This window comes from Sus scrofa, chromosome 9, assembly GCF_054392235.1.
Source record: "Sus scrofa isolate SSC_HxYL_T2T_F1_AM1 chromosome 9, Sscrofa_HxYL_maternal_Yorkshire_Landrace_v2.0, whole genome shotgun sequence".
Lineage (NCBI taxonomy): Eukaryota > Metazoa > Chordata > Mammalia > Artiodactyla > Suidae > Sus > Sus scrofa.
Window position 1 is genome coordinate 1,827,758 of NC_139391.1, and position 14,793 is coordinate 1,842,550.

General features: G+C 39.2%; 2 protein-coding genes across 2 annotated transcripts in view; one reads left to right on the forward strand and one right to left on the reverse strand.

Annotated features, from left to right (window-relative positions):
* Positions 1-14,793, forward strand: part of OVCH2 (ovochymase 2) — a 500,449-nt gene that overhangs the window by 250,254 nt on the left and 235,402 nt on the right. The gene's annotated exons all lie outside the window — the stretch shown is intronic.
* LOC110255353 (olfactory receptor 5P76) lies at positions 3,707-4,651 on the reverse strand. Its single transcript, XM_021062277.1, has one exon. It carries the CDS (start codon positions 4,649-4,651, stop codon positions 3,707-3,709), a length of 945 nt encoding a protein of 314 aa, XP_020917936.1.

Sequence of the window (14,793 nt, forward strand, 5' to 3'; positions counted from 1 at the left end):
AGAAAATTCTCTTCTATTTATCAATGCCTTGTATGTTTACTCAGCTCCTAGAATACAATAAATGCTCAACAATTACTTGTAAAATGAATAGATAAATAACTATTCCACATCTATCTGTAAAACAGCTTTAAGACCTTGATCAAATTTTCCTGTTCGGCTTTGAGGTCACAATGGCAGCAAGTATAAATATTTCAGGCTGCTGCCCCATTTCTCCCAGAATTTCTCATAAGCATGACAATGGTTACATTTAAATCTTAGCAGATCTAGAAATTATTTTTGTCACACTAATTCCCAATCAATAAAGCTCAAATGACACCTGAGGTAAAAGAGAGAAGACCTGTGAACACTCTGAACACTGAAGTATGAATCTTAGTGTCCAGATGGAATGAGTCATTGTAATCAGGAATTTAGTGTACATATAACTAAAGCCTCCAGAAGTCACATCCTAGAGGACATGGGAGTCAGGATACACCTGGAATTTTAACAGGAGAGTTAGAAATGCTGTTTGTCACAAATCCAATATCAGATTAACACCCAGAAATGCCTCAAAACAAGAGGAAATACTGCTTCTTTAGTGCAGTTATAACACTGCCTGAAAGGGTGAAGTCATGTCTTTCTGAGGCCACTCCTGCTTTTAGAACCTGACAAGGTCAAATGGGAGCCTGCAACCCTGAGTAGCCTCATCCTGGAGGACCCGTTCATATGATATGGTGATGGACTGGGTAATTACTAATGACCGACTAGAGTTCTGGCCATGTGCCAGTATCTCCATGCTTTTACGATCATTTTGCTGTGAGGCGTCATGACCACAAAACAAGTGGTGAACTGTGACTTAATAGAAAAAACTTTTGGTCTCAGCCCCAGTTCCTGACACAGAGCTCCTAAAACTTTTGTGATTTCATGAGTGATACAGGCGCTAGAAACATGTTTTCCTAATATTTGGTCTTTGACCTCGAAGCCTGACACAGGACTCCTGATAAGAGTGTATTGTAGTCTAATGAGTGACCCTGGGTGGCATCTCGAATAGCTTCTAGGTAGGGGCTGGTCACCAAAAAGACCAAACCACAACCCTCAGTTAGGCACTTTCTGCATACCCGTATTTTGTGGGCAGGAGGGAGGGACTGGAGATTGAATTAATATTGACTGCATAGCCTCCACAGAAATCCTGAACTATGGGGTGGTGAACTTCCAGGTTGGGTAACAGGTCTACGTGCCAGGAGGGTGGTGCCCTCCAACTTTATGGTGATAGAAGCCCCTGCCTGGGAACCCTCCCAGACCTGGTGCTGTGCATCTCTGCATCTGGCTGCTAATTTGCATCCTTTATAGAATCTTTTGGGATGAACTGGTAAATGTAAGTGAATGTTTCCATGAGTTCTGTGAGCCATTCCCACAAATTATCAAGCCTGGGAGAGGGTCGTGGGAAGCCCAGGCTTTCCAACCAAGTTGGACAGCGGTGTGGGTACCTGTGTGGACGCATTAGTTGCAATTGTGTCTGAAGGGAGGGCGGTCTGTTGGAACTGAGCCCTTAAACCTGTGAAGTATGACAGGACATTTAGTTAGTGTCACAACCGGGTTAAAAAATAGAGGGTCATGTTGATACCTGGATATTTAGTTCTCCGTGTGGTTGGTATGGCGGGCAAAACACCCACATTTGGTGTCAGAAGTATTACTATTAGCGAAAAAGTATTCCTTAACCAATACTTAATCATTTCGTTTAATTCTTTCTTGTTTCCTTTTAGTCATCTTGTTTTCCACTTAAAGTTTCAATGATATTATATGCTAGGTTTTTACTCAGCAGGATATAAGAAATATTTTTCATTTCGTTACTTCTTAAATTTATGCCTTCCCATCTCCACTGCTGTTACCCCGTTACCCTCACCCAAGGCCTTTTATGATCTGTTTTCCATATGGATGCTTTACCCAGTTATTTCACTATTTTCTCTGGGCTGGGAGTTCCTTTATTCCAGAAAACCTCTCCTCCCCTTTCCATTGCCATGGCGATGATGTAAACGAGATTATTGCCCAGGAAATACATACAGGACAGTCTTTGACGACATTTCTGGGGTTTTCTCTATGTCTCTAGTATCCTTACAAAATGAGATCATGGAACTAGGACTGGTGTTAACACACTAACTGCAATGATTACAATAAAGAGATAGACTTTTTAATTCCTCCACATAAGGACGTCTAGCTTATGCCCAATGAGCCTGTTGTCAACATGTGCTTACATATGGTTAGACCTCCAGTCAGATCACATCATTGAGGGGTCTGCCCCTGACTTCCGAGAGATGGGGACCAGGCTGGGTTTCCCCTCTCTTCCTTGCTGTGGAGGCTTCACAGTCTAGACCTACTTGGTGGTAGAGTTTGTTGAAAAGACTGACACAGAGGAGCAGCTTAGACTCGAGGACCCTGCCCCGCTCCTCCAGAGCAGTAACAGTCCTGAAGTCAGTGCACTGACTGTGGCCTTAGAGAGCAGATCAAGTGTGTGGACTCTCTCGAGAAACATGGTTGACTATCTCTGCACACCTTCAGGAAAACTATTGTCTGTCTCTAGGACTCGGTATTATCTGTGCAAATAGAGGTAAGTTAATATCAGCAGCATCAGGGGATTGCTGTGACCATTAAACCGAGGAGTCTGGAACACAGACTCTCTGGATTCAAGCGCTGGTCCCACCGCATCCTAGCTGCGTGACTTGGGACAGTCTACTTAATGTCTCTGTGCAACAGATGATTTGTTTGCCAAACAGTAATATCATTACAGCTTCATAGGTTTTGGTGGGAAATAAACCAGTTAAAGAGGATGCAGAGCTGACCAAGAGCAAGTCCCTCTTAGAAGGAGTCTCACTCTGTCCCTGAGGAGCTGAGGGACCCCACTTATTCCCACAGAGAAGTCATCTTGGACCTGCCAGAATTCACAGGTTGGTGAGGGACAGCCCATGCTGTCCTTCTCTGGGGACCCTGTATGGTGCCTTCAGCCAGATACGAGGAACCCAGACCAGAATTTTGGGTCCATATCGTCCACTCTCAGCAAATACCCTTCCTGTGAGAGCCTCTCCGGAAACTTTCCAACTCCACTTGTCATTTCCTCTCAGAAGGTACTCAGTCAAGCCCCTAGTTGTCACAGTCATCACATGATCGACTGCTGTTGAACATGCACACGGCATTAAACCATCAGTCCTATTCATCTTACAACTCTGTGTCTGTATGAGAAGATGGATGTCGACTAACTACTGTGATCATCTTTCCATAACATACGTAAATCGGGACGTCCACCTTGAACTTACACAGTGCCATATGTCAGCTCCATTCTCCATGAATTATCAATGAAGTTGGAAGAAAAAAATCCTAAAAAAATGGACACAGTCTTAAAGGTTTGAAGGTACAAAAATCCTAACTTATGGCAGAGTAGAAACTTGGAAAAATGTATGAATGGAATTTCACATGATTTTTAGCAGAAGAAGAATTTTTCATGTGAGCCAATTTGTTTTTCTTAATTACAAATTTAATTTTATTAAAGGAAAAAGGGAACACTACAGTCTCTGATTTACAATTAGATAAGTGAAAATCCACTCCTAATTTTACTAAATTGTTGCACCTTGACTGATGATATAGCATGGATAGAGTTAAACCATACAAGCTCAGTTTCTTGTTATTATAATATTTATGGCATATTATGATATCAGTTACTACCAACTAATAGCCTTCACTAAGAAAATATTTTTCTGCCAAGCTGTCTCTTCAGAGCCCCCTTAATCTCCTTGTTCCGGAGGCTGTAGATGAGGGGGTTCAGCATGGGGATCACCACCATGTAGAACACAGACACCACCTTGTTCTGGTCAGTGGAGTAGCTGGACTTGGGCATCACGTAAATGAAGGTGATGGTCCCATAGAACAGAGTGACCGCGGTGAGGTGGGAGGTGCAGGTGGAGAAGGCCTTGTGTCTTCCTTCAGTGGAGGGCATCTTCAGGACAGTGATGAGGATGTAGATGTAGGAAGTGGCTATGACAACCACTGTGACCACAATGATGGAACCAGCTATACATGAGGGTACAATGGCAGGAACAGTGATGTCAGAGCAGGAGAGTTCCAGCAAGGGGGCAAAATCACAGAAGAAATGATTGACCCGATTTGGTCCACAGAAGAGTAAAGAATAGAAGGAAATCGTAAAAGCGAAAGCATTGAGAAAACCACCCATGTAAGACACGAGGAGTAACTGAACACAGACTTGCATGGACATCTTCGTGGAATAGAGCAGTGGGTTGCAGATGGCCACAAAGCGGTCATATGCCATGGCAGCCAGAAGGAAACACTCAACTGTTCCAAAGAAAACAGCTGAACCAAGCTGGATGGCACATCCAGGATAGGAGATGGTATTTCTTTCCACCAGGAAGTTTACAAGCATATTGGGTGTGACAGAAGATGAAAAGCCCATGTCAACCAAAGCCAAGTGGCTCAGGAAAAAATACATGGGATGATGGAGCTGAGGAGAGAGTCTGATAAGAATGATTGTGCTGAGATTGCCACATATGGTCACCAGGTAGATGCACAGGATGACCACGAAGAGGACGGTTTGAAGGGTTGGGTCATTTGTTAAGCCCAATAAAATGAACTCTGTCACTGCAGTGTGGTTCCCCTCTCCCAGGGAACCCATGAGATGACACAGCTGCTGCCCAAATGAACCTGTGATGAAACACTGCATTAGAGAAGTTGTGGTTCAATGATTCCATTTTCACTAATATGTATATAAGTGAGTATAAGCACATAAATTACCCAAGAGAACTTTGGAGTTGTTTTACTGAAGATTTCAGATTTTGTATGTGTATGTGATGGGTCTTCTATATTTGAAAAATTTCTTCTTAGCAGAAACACTAGAGAACCTGGTTCAAATGATGTGCATTTAAACATAATGCACTTAATATGACTTCAAATCTAAAGATTTTTTTTAAAAAAGTAAGGCTTATGAGAATAAAAAGGAATGATCAGTATAACAAAAACATTAAATTGTATACCTAAAGGATTATGTTATGCGGACTTAAGTAATAGCTAATATTTACTAAATGCTTACTAAATGATGGACACAATGTTAAGAATTTTATATAATTAGTTCTATTTTAACCCTCATGAAATAATATTAAATGTTTTTATTCTATTTATGGAAGAAATGGACTCTGACCCTATGAAGTAACCTACCTAAGTTTATACAAAAAGAGGTAGGATCAAGATGTGAACCCCAGGCAATTTGAACCCAGTCCATTCCTTTCATAACTACACCAAAGTGAAATTAGATAATGCTTACGATGAAGTCGAGTCTCTTGGAAATGGATGGATAACAAATTACCCTTATGCCTCATGACAGCTAATGTGTAAAGATCCACCTAGCTAATCACAGAGTTTACAGCTTCTCTCAGCAAAACAAGACTATGTATTTATAAGGAGAAGTAGAATTTTCTTGATAGGACAAGGAAGAGATAGACAGGAATTTCAAATTAAATATATGAATGAAGTAAATCATTAATTAAAAACATAATAAATTATTACATATTGTAGCATTTGCAATTTAAATACTTTTGTGTAAATTTTTGGAAATATCAATCTAATTACTATTGCAAAACATTATATGATTAATAACTAGGATATAATAAAGTACATTTATTCAAACAAATTATTTCCTAATGTAACAATGTTTTCTCATTGGAGTATTAGAGGATAAAATAATATTGGTTTCAACATGGTATACAGCTGAATTCAGCTCCAGCCTGAAAAGTTAAGAAGTTTACCCAGGTTCACCCAGTGAGTGGCCAGGAAACCTCATTTCCTTTGTTCTGGATTCATTTTCTTGACTTTGTCCAAAGTGTCTAGTTGCCTGAAAGTTAGAGCCTCTTAGGATAATAAATAGAGGAATTCTTTCCACAAGACAGGTTCAAACAATAAGTCTCCAACACATCACAAAACTAGAGAATCTATGAGTTTAATGGCCAAGGGCCAAGTGTAAACGGTGTTAAAAGAGCATGTGAGATTCTGACAGTTTGGGTGGAAAAATGAGGAATCCTAGTCTCACGAGTTATGCTTGTTTACGCACACTAAACAGACAGTAGAAACTTAGGTTAGTTCAGCCAAGGTTATTTGAGAGCTGACAGCTGGACTGCATCTGCCCCAGCTTGTGAACACAGATGCACCTTTACAGTAAAATGTTTTCCGATGGTAAATGAACATCAGCAGGACAGACTAACGCACAAAGGCAAAACCTTACCTCTTGAAATAAGAATTGCTTCATGTTATGGGAATAAATTCAAAGTCATTATTCTTATACAGCAGCCATGCTCTCTTTTATTGTTGTTTGCCTTTGGGGATAAGTCTCTGAAGATGTTAGAGATTCAAACGTGAATCCCAAAGCTCCAGGGATCATGATCCCATTCTCAAGTGAGTACTGAGCAGCTCACTTCAAACAAAAACAGCGCTGTTTAAGGTTCTGTCAATTCTGAAGGGGTCAATTTTTTCCTTTATGTCTAGATTTCCATGAACTTTCCATTGGTCTTTATTGAGAGTAAAATAATAAATTATCTTATAGCCAAATATTGATTCTAAGCTTACTTTGCTATTTCAGGTTAAGGAATATTAAACATCGAATGTTAGGTAGTAACCTTAACTTTTGTAGTTCCCTGGTGGTTCAGCAGGTTGAGGATCTGGCATTGTCAATGCTGTGATTTGGGTTGCTGCTATGGTCCGGATTCGATCTCTGGCCCACGAACTTCTGCATGCTGAGAGTACAGCCAAAAAAAAAAATTAGTAATTTTAGCTTCATTTACTCACCGTTCATTCATTTATGTGTTCTATAGTGATATATGTAAAACAGTCCATTAGGCATCTTGGGGAGCATCGGGGAGAATGCCATGTGAAGCTGAATTTCAAATAACGGTTATTTAAGAGGTGTATTTTTTCCAGCTGAAGATGTAAGCAGAATATCTTTAAGGTTGTAGGTGGGGGAAGTTCCTTTTGGGTAGGTGGATTATGGATCTCGCAATGTCACTGCCACAGCTTGGGTCACTGCTGTGGCATGGGTTTGATCCTTGGCCTGGGAACTCCCACATACTGCAGGTCCAGCCAGAAAAGAAAAGTTATAGCTTGAGAACAATGAAGGAAAAAGAGGTTTGAATGACTTCCAGATCAGACAGTCTACGGGCCTCAAAAGAAAGACTAGTAGTTTATGGTTTCTTTGCCTGGAAGGATGATGGCAGAAATAGCTCTTTTCAATGTGAAGGCTCAGTCTAAATATTCTTGCTAATCCCAGTTTCAGAAAGTCTTGCCTCACCCTCCTGAAATGCATATGCTTTGACCGATGTGCTACTAACCAAGTTTTCTTCCGACTTTACTCTTTGCTACGCACTGAACTTCATTTCTCATTTCACCCTCACCATACGTCGGTGAGCTAAGTATTCCCATTGTCCTAATTTGGGACAGAAGAGAGAATCGAGGCTTAGTTTAAGATACTTGTCCAAATGTACTCCACTGTTTCAATTATATCCAAGTTTAAATTCAGGCCCAACTGAATGCTAGAATGTGGACTCCACATTAAAAGGATCATACATGATGATCAAATGGGATTCATCTCAGGGATGCAAGGATGGTTCAATGTACACAAATCATTCGGTGTGATACAACACATTAAAGTTGCAGAATAAAAAATCCCGTGATCAGCTCACAGACGCATAAGTTGTTTTTCACAAAATTCACTGAGGATAAAAACACTCAACAAAGTAGGTGTAGAAGGAACATTCCTCACTATAATAAAGGACATCTACCACCCAGCCACTGCTCTCCTCATACTCAATGGAGAAAAGCTGACAGCATTTCCTCTAAGGAACAAGACGAGGATGCCTGTCTCAACACTTCTATTAAACACAGTATTGGAAGTCCCTGCCACATCAATCAGACAAGAAAAATAAATGAAAGAAATCAAAACTGGAAAGGAAGAAGGAAAACTGCCACCATTTATAGATGACATAATGCTGTATAAAGAATGTGTTTTTTTCCCCAATACCCTTTTTTCTACTGTACAGCATGGTGACCCAGTTACACATACATGTATACATTCTTTTTTCTCACATTATCATGCTCCATCATAAGTGACTAGACATACTTCCCAGTGCTACACAGCAGGATCTCAATTTTTAAAAACATTTTGAAAAAAGGATGTGTGTTCTTAACTGCTACTGTCATCTTGTCAATTTCAAGATTTCAGTGCCTCAGTAAAGACCACTGGTTCCCAGCTAGTCCCCACTCTCAACACTCTGCCTAAGTCCCCAACACTGGCTAAACCTAATTCCTGGTCCTGAGCCCCCGGCCAGTACTCACGGTCTTGATTTCCTCACATGTGCTCCCCAGTGACAAACACTGGTGGATCTTACCCAGTAAATTGCTATCAGATAGGTCCACTTCTCTCCATCTCACCACTGCAATAGCTGTCCTAATTGATTTTCCTACATGCATAATTGGCCCTCTGCACAGCAGCCATAGTGAGTGATTGCTTAAAGAAATGTAATATATTCACTTTAATGCCATCAAGGAATTACATGTCTTCGTTAAAATGGCTCAGAGAGAAAACAGTGGTCCATTCCCACTTCCTTTAAATACCCAACACTAAACGTGCAGCAGGGAGCCACTTTTGAGTCTATTTCATATTTGATGTTCCTCAATATCTCTAAATAATATGTTTTAATACAAAAAATTGGAATTTCTATAGACATTCCTGCTATTTTCCCCTGTTTATGTAATTTGAACATAATAGGAAAAATTGGTGGCTTTTTGAAGTCTGAGAGAATCACTACAGATTTCATTTCTGGAATTTATTTTAAAAAGTCGAGAACAACACAGAAGCATGGAATATCTTTCCAGTTCTTTGAATCCTATTTTATTTCCTTGGTTAATGTTTTATAGTTCTCAGCATATAAGTGTTTCACCACCTTGGTCAAGTTTACTCCTAGGTTATTTGATTTTTGGGGGTGCAATTTTAAAAGGTATTGAATTTTTGTATTCCTTTTCTAATATTTCATTGTTATTACACAGAAATGTTATTGATTTCTGAATGTTAATCCTATATCCTGCTACTTTGCTGAATCTGTTGATCAGTTCAAGTAATGTTTGGGTTGAGTCCTTGGGGTTTGCAATTTATAGTATCATGTCATCTGCATATAGTGACAGTTTTACCTCTTCTCTTCCTATTTGGATACCTTTCATTGCTTTTCTTTTTCTTTTTCTTTTCTTTCTTTTTTTTTTTTTTTTTTTTTGTCTGATGGCTGTAGCTAGGACTTCCAATATTATGTTGAATGACAGTGGTGAGAGTGGGCAGCTTGTCTTGTTCCAGATTTTAGTGGGAAGGCTTTCACCCTTTCTCCATTGAGAATTATATTTGCTGTGGGGTTGTCACAAATGGCTTTTATTATGTTAATGTATGCTTCTTCTATACCCACTTTGGTAAGAGTTTTGATCGTGAATGGATGTTGGACTTTGTCAGATGCTTTTCCTGCATCTATGGAGAGGATCATGTGGCTTTTGACTTTTCTTTTCTTAATGTGGTGTGTGATGTTGATTGATTTCATGTGTTGAACAATCCTTGTGCACCTGGGATGAATCCCACCTGGCCATGGTGAATGATCTTTTTTTATATGTTGTCGGATTTGGTTGGCTAAATTTTTGTAGAGAAATTTTTTTTTGCGTCTATATTCATCAAAGATATCAGGCTATAGTTTTCTTTCTTGGTGGCATTTTTGCCTTGTTTTGGAATTAGGGTGATGGTGGCATTATAGAATGTCTTTGGGAATGTTCCTTATTCTTCAGCCTTTGAAAAATTTAAGGCAGGTGGGTAGACGTTCCTCTTTGTATATTTGGTAGAATTCGTCTGTGAAGCCATCTGGTCCTGGACTTTGATTTGTAGGGAGTGTTCTATGACATATTCAATTTCATTTTTAGTGATCAGTCTGTCCAGTTGATCCATTTCTTCTTGATTCAGTTTTGGCAGGCTGTAGGTCTCTAGAGAGATGTCCATTTCTTCTAGGTTGTCAAATATATTGGCAGATGGTAATTCATAGTATTCTCTCATGGTTTTTTGTATTTCTGTAGTATCCTTTGTGACTTCTGCTTTTCCTTTTCTTGTTTTGTTTACTTGGGTTTGTTCTCTCCTCTTCTTGGTGACTCTGGCCAGAGGTTTGTCAATTTTGTTTACCCCCTCAAAGAACCAGCTCTTGGTTTGATTGATTTGGTCTATTGTTTTCTGAATCTCTATTTTATTGATTTCCTCTCTGATCTTTATGTTTTTCTTCCTTCTGCTGACTTTGGGTTTTGTCTGTTCTTTTTCTAATTCATTTAAGTGGTGGGTTAAGTTGTCGCTTTGAGATTTTTCTTCTTTTTTGAGGGAGGCCTGTATTGCTATGAATTTCCCTCTGAGCACTGCTTTTGTGGCATCCCATAGAATTTTTTTTTCCCACTGTACAGCAAGGGGATCATGTTATCCTTTCAGGTATACATTACAATTACAGATTTTCCCCCACCCTTTTTTCTGTTGCAACCTGAGTATCTAGACATAGTTCTCAATGCTATTCAGCAGGATCTCCTTGTAAATCTAAGTTGTGTCTGATAAGCCCAAGCTCCCGATCCCTCCCTCTCCCTCCCCCTCCCATCAGACAACCACAAGTCTCTTCCCCAATTCCATGATTTCCTTTTCTGAGGAGATGTTCATTTGTGCTGGATATTAGATTCCAGTTATAAGTGATATCATATGGTATTTGTCTTTGTCTTTCTGGCTCATTTCACTCAGGATGAGTTCTCTAGTTCCATCCATGTTGCTGCAAATGGCATTATGTCATCCTTTTTTATGGCTGAGTAGTAGTCCATTGTGTATAAATACCACCTCTTCCGAATCCAATCCTCTGTCGATGGACATTTGGATTGTTTCCATGTCCTGGCTATTGTGAATTGTGTTGCAATGAACATGCGGGTGCATGTGTCTCTTTTAAGTAGAGCTTTGTCCGGATAGATGCCCAAGAGTGGGATTGCAGGGTCATATAGAAGTTCTATGTATAGATTTCTAAGGTATCTCCAAACTGTTCTCCATAGTGGCTGTACCAGCTTCCATTCCCACCAACAGTGCAGGAGGGTTCCCTTTTCTCCACAGCCCCTCCAGCACTTGTTATTTGTGGATTTATTAATGATGGCCATTCTGACTGGTGTGAGGTGGTATCTCATGGTAGTTTTGATTTGCATTTCTCTTAGAATCAGCGATGTTGAGCATTTTTTCATGTGTTTGTTGGCCATCTGTACATCTTCTTTGGAGAAATGTCTATTCAGGTCTTTTGCCCATTTTTCCATTGATTGATTGGTTTTTTTTGCTGTTGAGTTGTATAAGTTGCTTATATATTCTAGAGATTAAACCCATGTCAGTTGCATCATTTGAAACTATTTTCTCCCATTCTGTAAGTTGTCTTTTTGTTTTCTTTTGGGTTTCCTTTGCTGTGCAAAAGCTTTTCAGTTTGATGAGGTCCCATGGGTTTATTTTTGCTCTAATTTCTATTGCTTTGGGAGACTGACCTGAGAAAATATTCATGATGTTGATGTCAGAGAGTGTTTTGCCTATGTTTTCTTCTAGGAGTTTGATGGTGTCCTGTCGTATATTTAAGTCTTTCAGCCATTTGGAGTGAGGGTGCATGGTGTGAGGGTGCATGGTGTGAGGGTGTGTTCTAGTTTCATTGCTTTGCATGCAGCTGTCCAGGTTTCCCAGCAATGCTTGCTGAATAGACTTTCTTTTTCCCATTTGATGTTCTTGCCTCCCTTGTCAAAGATTAATTGACCATAGGTGTCAGGGTTTATTTCCGGATTCTCTGTTCTGTTCCATTGGTCTGTCTGTCTGTTTTGATACCAGTACCACACTGTTTTGATGACTGTGGCTTTGTAGTATTTCTTGAAGTCTGGGAGAGTTATGCCTCCTGCTTGGTCTTTGTTTCTCAGGATTGCTTTGGTGATTCTGGGTCTTTTCCAGTTCCATATAAATGTTGGGATTGTTTGTTCTAGTTCTGTGAGAAATGTCCTGGGTAATTTGATAGGGATTGCATTGAATCTGTAGATTACTTTGGGTAGGATGGCCATTTTCACAATATTGATTTTCCCAATCCAGGAACATGGAATGTCTTTCCATTTCTTTCCATTTCTTTCCATCTTCTTTGATTTCTTTGATTAAAGTTTTATAGTTCTTGGCATATAAGTCCTTTACCTCTTTGGTCAGGTATTCCGAGGTATTTGATTTTGTGAGGTGCAATTTTAAAAGGTATCGTATTTTTGTATTCCTTTTCTAATGTTTCATTGCTGGTATACAGAAATGCAACTGACTTGTGAATGTTAATCTTATATCCTGCCACTTTGCTGAATTTATTAATCAGTTCAAGGAGTTTTGGGGTTGAGTCCTTAGGGTTTTCTAGGTATAGTATCATGTCATCTGCATACAGTGACGGTTTGATCTATTCTCTTCCTATGTGGATGCCTTTTATTTCTTTGGTTTGTCTAATTGCTGTGGCTAGGACTTCCAAAACTATGTTGAAGAGCAGTGGTGAGAGTGGGCATCCCTGTCTTGTTCCAGATTTTAGTGAGAAGGCTTTCAGTTTTTCCCCATTGAGGATTATATTTGCTGTGGGTTTATGATAAATGGCTTTGATTATATTAAGGAATGTTCCTTCTATACCCACTTTGGTGAGGGTCTTGATCATGAATGGATGTTGGACTTTGTCAAATGCTTTTTCTGCATCTATTGAGAGTATCATATGATTTTTGACATTTTTGTTAATGTGGAGTATAATGCTGATTGATTTGCGTATGTTGAACCATCCTTGTGAACCTGGGATGAACCCTACCTGGTCATGGTGTGTAATTTTTTTGATATTTTGTTGGATTCGGTTGGCTAAGATTTTGTTGAGAATTTTTGCATCTATATTCATCAATGATATTGGCCGATAGTTTTCTTTTTTGGTGGTATCTCTGTCTGGTTTTGGAATGAGGGTGATGGTGGCATCATAGAATGTCTTTGGGAGTATTCCTTCTTCTTCAACCTTTTGAAAGAGTTTAAGGAGGATGGGCACCAATTCCTCTTTATATGTTTGATAGAATTCACCTGTGAAGCCATGTGGTCCTGGACTTTTATTTGTAGGGAGTGATTTTATGACCTCTTCAATTTCATTTCTAGTGATCGGTCTGTTCAGTTGGTCTGTTTCTTTTTGATTCAGTTTTGGCAGGCTGTAAGATTCTAGAAAATTGTCCATTTCTTCCAGATTGTCAAACTTGTTGCCATACAGTTGTTCATCGTATTCTCTTATGGTTTTTTGTATTTCTGCTGTGTCCGTTGTGATTTCTCCTTTTTCATTTATAATTTTGGTGATTTGGGTTCTTTCTCTCCTCTTTTGAGTGAGTCTGGCCAGGGGTTTGTCAATTTTGTTCACCTTTTCAAAGAACCAGCTCTTGGTTTTATTAATTTTCTTTATTGTTTTTTGAGTCTCTATTTTATCGATTTCTTCTTGGATCTTTATAATTTCCTTCCTTCTGCTGACTTTAGGACTTTTTTGTTCTTCTTTTTCTCATTCGTTTAGGTGGAGGGTTAAGTTGTCAATTTGGGATCTTTCTTCTTTTTTGAGAAAGGCCTGTATCGCTATAAATTTCCCTCTGCGCACTGCTTTCGCAGCATCCCATAGATTTTGAGAGGTTGTGTCTTCATTATCATTTGTTTCAAGGTAGTTTTTAATTTCCTTCTTGATTTCCTCATTGACCCATTGGTTTTTTAGTAGCATGTTGTTTAGTCTCCATGTAGTAGGTTTTTTCTCATTTCTTTTCCCATGGTTGGTTTCTAATTTCATGGCATTGTGGTCAGAGAAGATACTTGAGATAATTTCTATGCTCCTAAATTTATTGAGGTTAGCTTTGTGTCCCAATATGTGGTCGATTCTTGAGAATGTTCCATGAGCATTTGAGAAGAATGTGTATTCTGCTTTCTTTGGATGTAGTGTCCTGAAGATATCAATTAAGTCTAACTTTTCTATTGTTTCCTTTAGGATCTCTGTTGCTTTATTGGTTTTCTGTCTAGAGGATCTGTCCATTGATGTGAGGGGGGTATTTAGGTCTCCTACTATGATTGTATTCTCATCAATATCTCCCTTTATGGCTGTTAATATTTGTTGTATGTATCTGGGTGCTCCTATGTTTGCGGCATATATGTTGATGTTAGTAACATCCTCTCCTTGGATGGATCCCTTAATCATTAAATAGTGTCCTTCTTTGTCTTTCTTTATGTCTTTTGTTTTAAAATCTATTTTGTCTGATATGTGTGTTGCGACTCCTGCTTTTCTGTCATGTCTATTGGCGTGAAATATTTTCCCCACCCTTTCACTTTCAATCTATATGTATCTTTTGTCCTAAGGTGAGTTTCTTGTAGGCAGCATATTGAAGGTTTTTGCCTTTTTCTCCACTCAGCCACTCTGTGTCTTTTGATTGGGGCATTCAGCCCATTGACATTTAAGGTGATAATTGATAGATGATTATTTATTGCCATTTGAACCTTGTGTTCCAGTTGATTCTATGGTTCTCCATTCTTCCTTTCTTTCTTTCTTTTTCTCCTGTTATTATCTGCTTGAGTGTATTTTTTTTTCATTTTTTGCAAATGCAATATTTGGTTTTGACTTGTGGTTGCCCTGTTTTTTAAGTATGCTAACCTCTTCCCATAATTGTGTGTTTTAGCCTGATGGTCCTGTAAGTTCAAACACTTCA

Coding starts and splice junctions, on each gene's coding strand:
- LOC110255353 (XM_021062277.1), bottom strand. CDS start 4,651: ATGGGTTCCCTGGGAGAGGGGAACCACACTGCAGTGACAGAGTTCATT.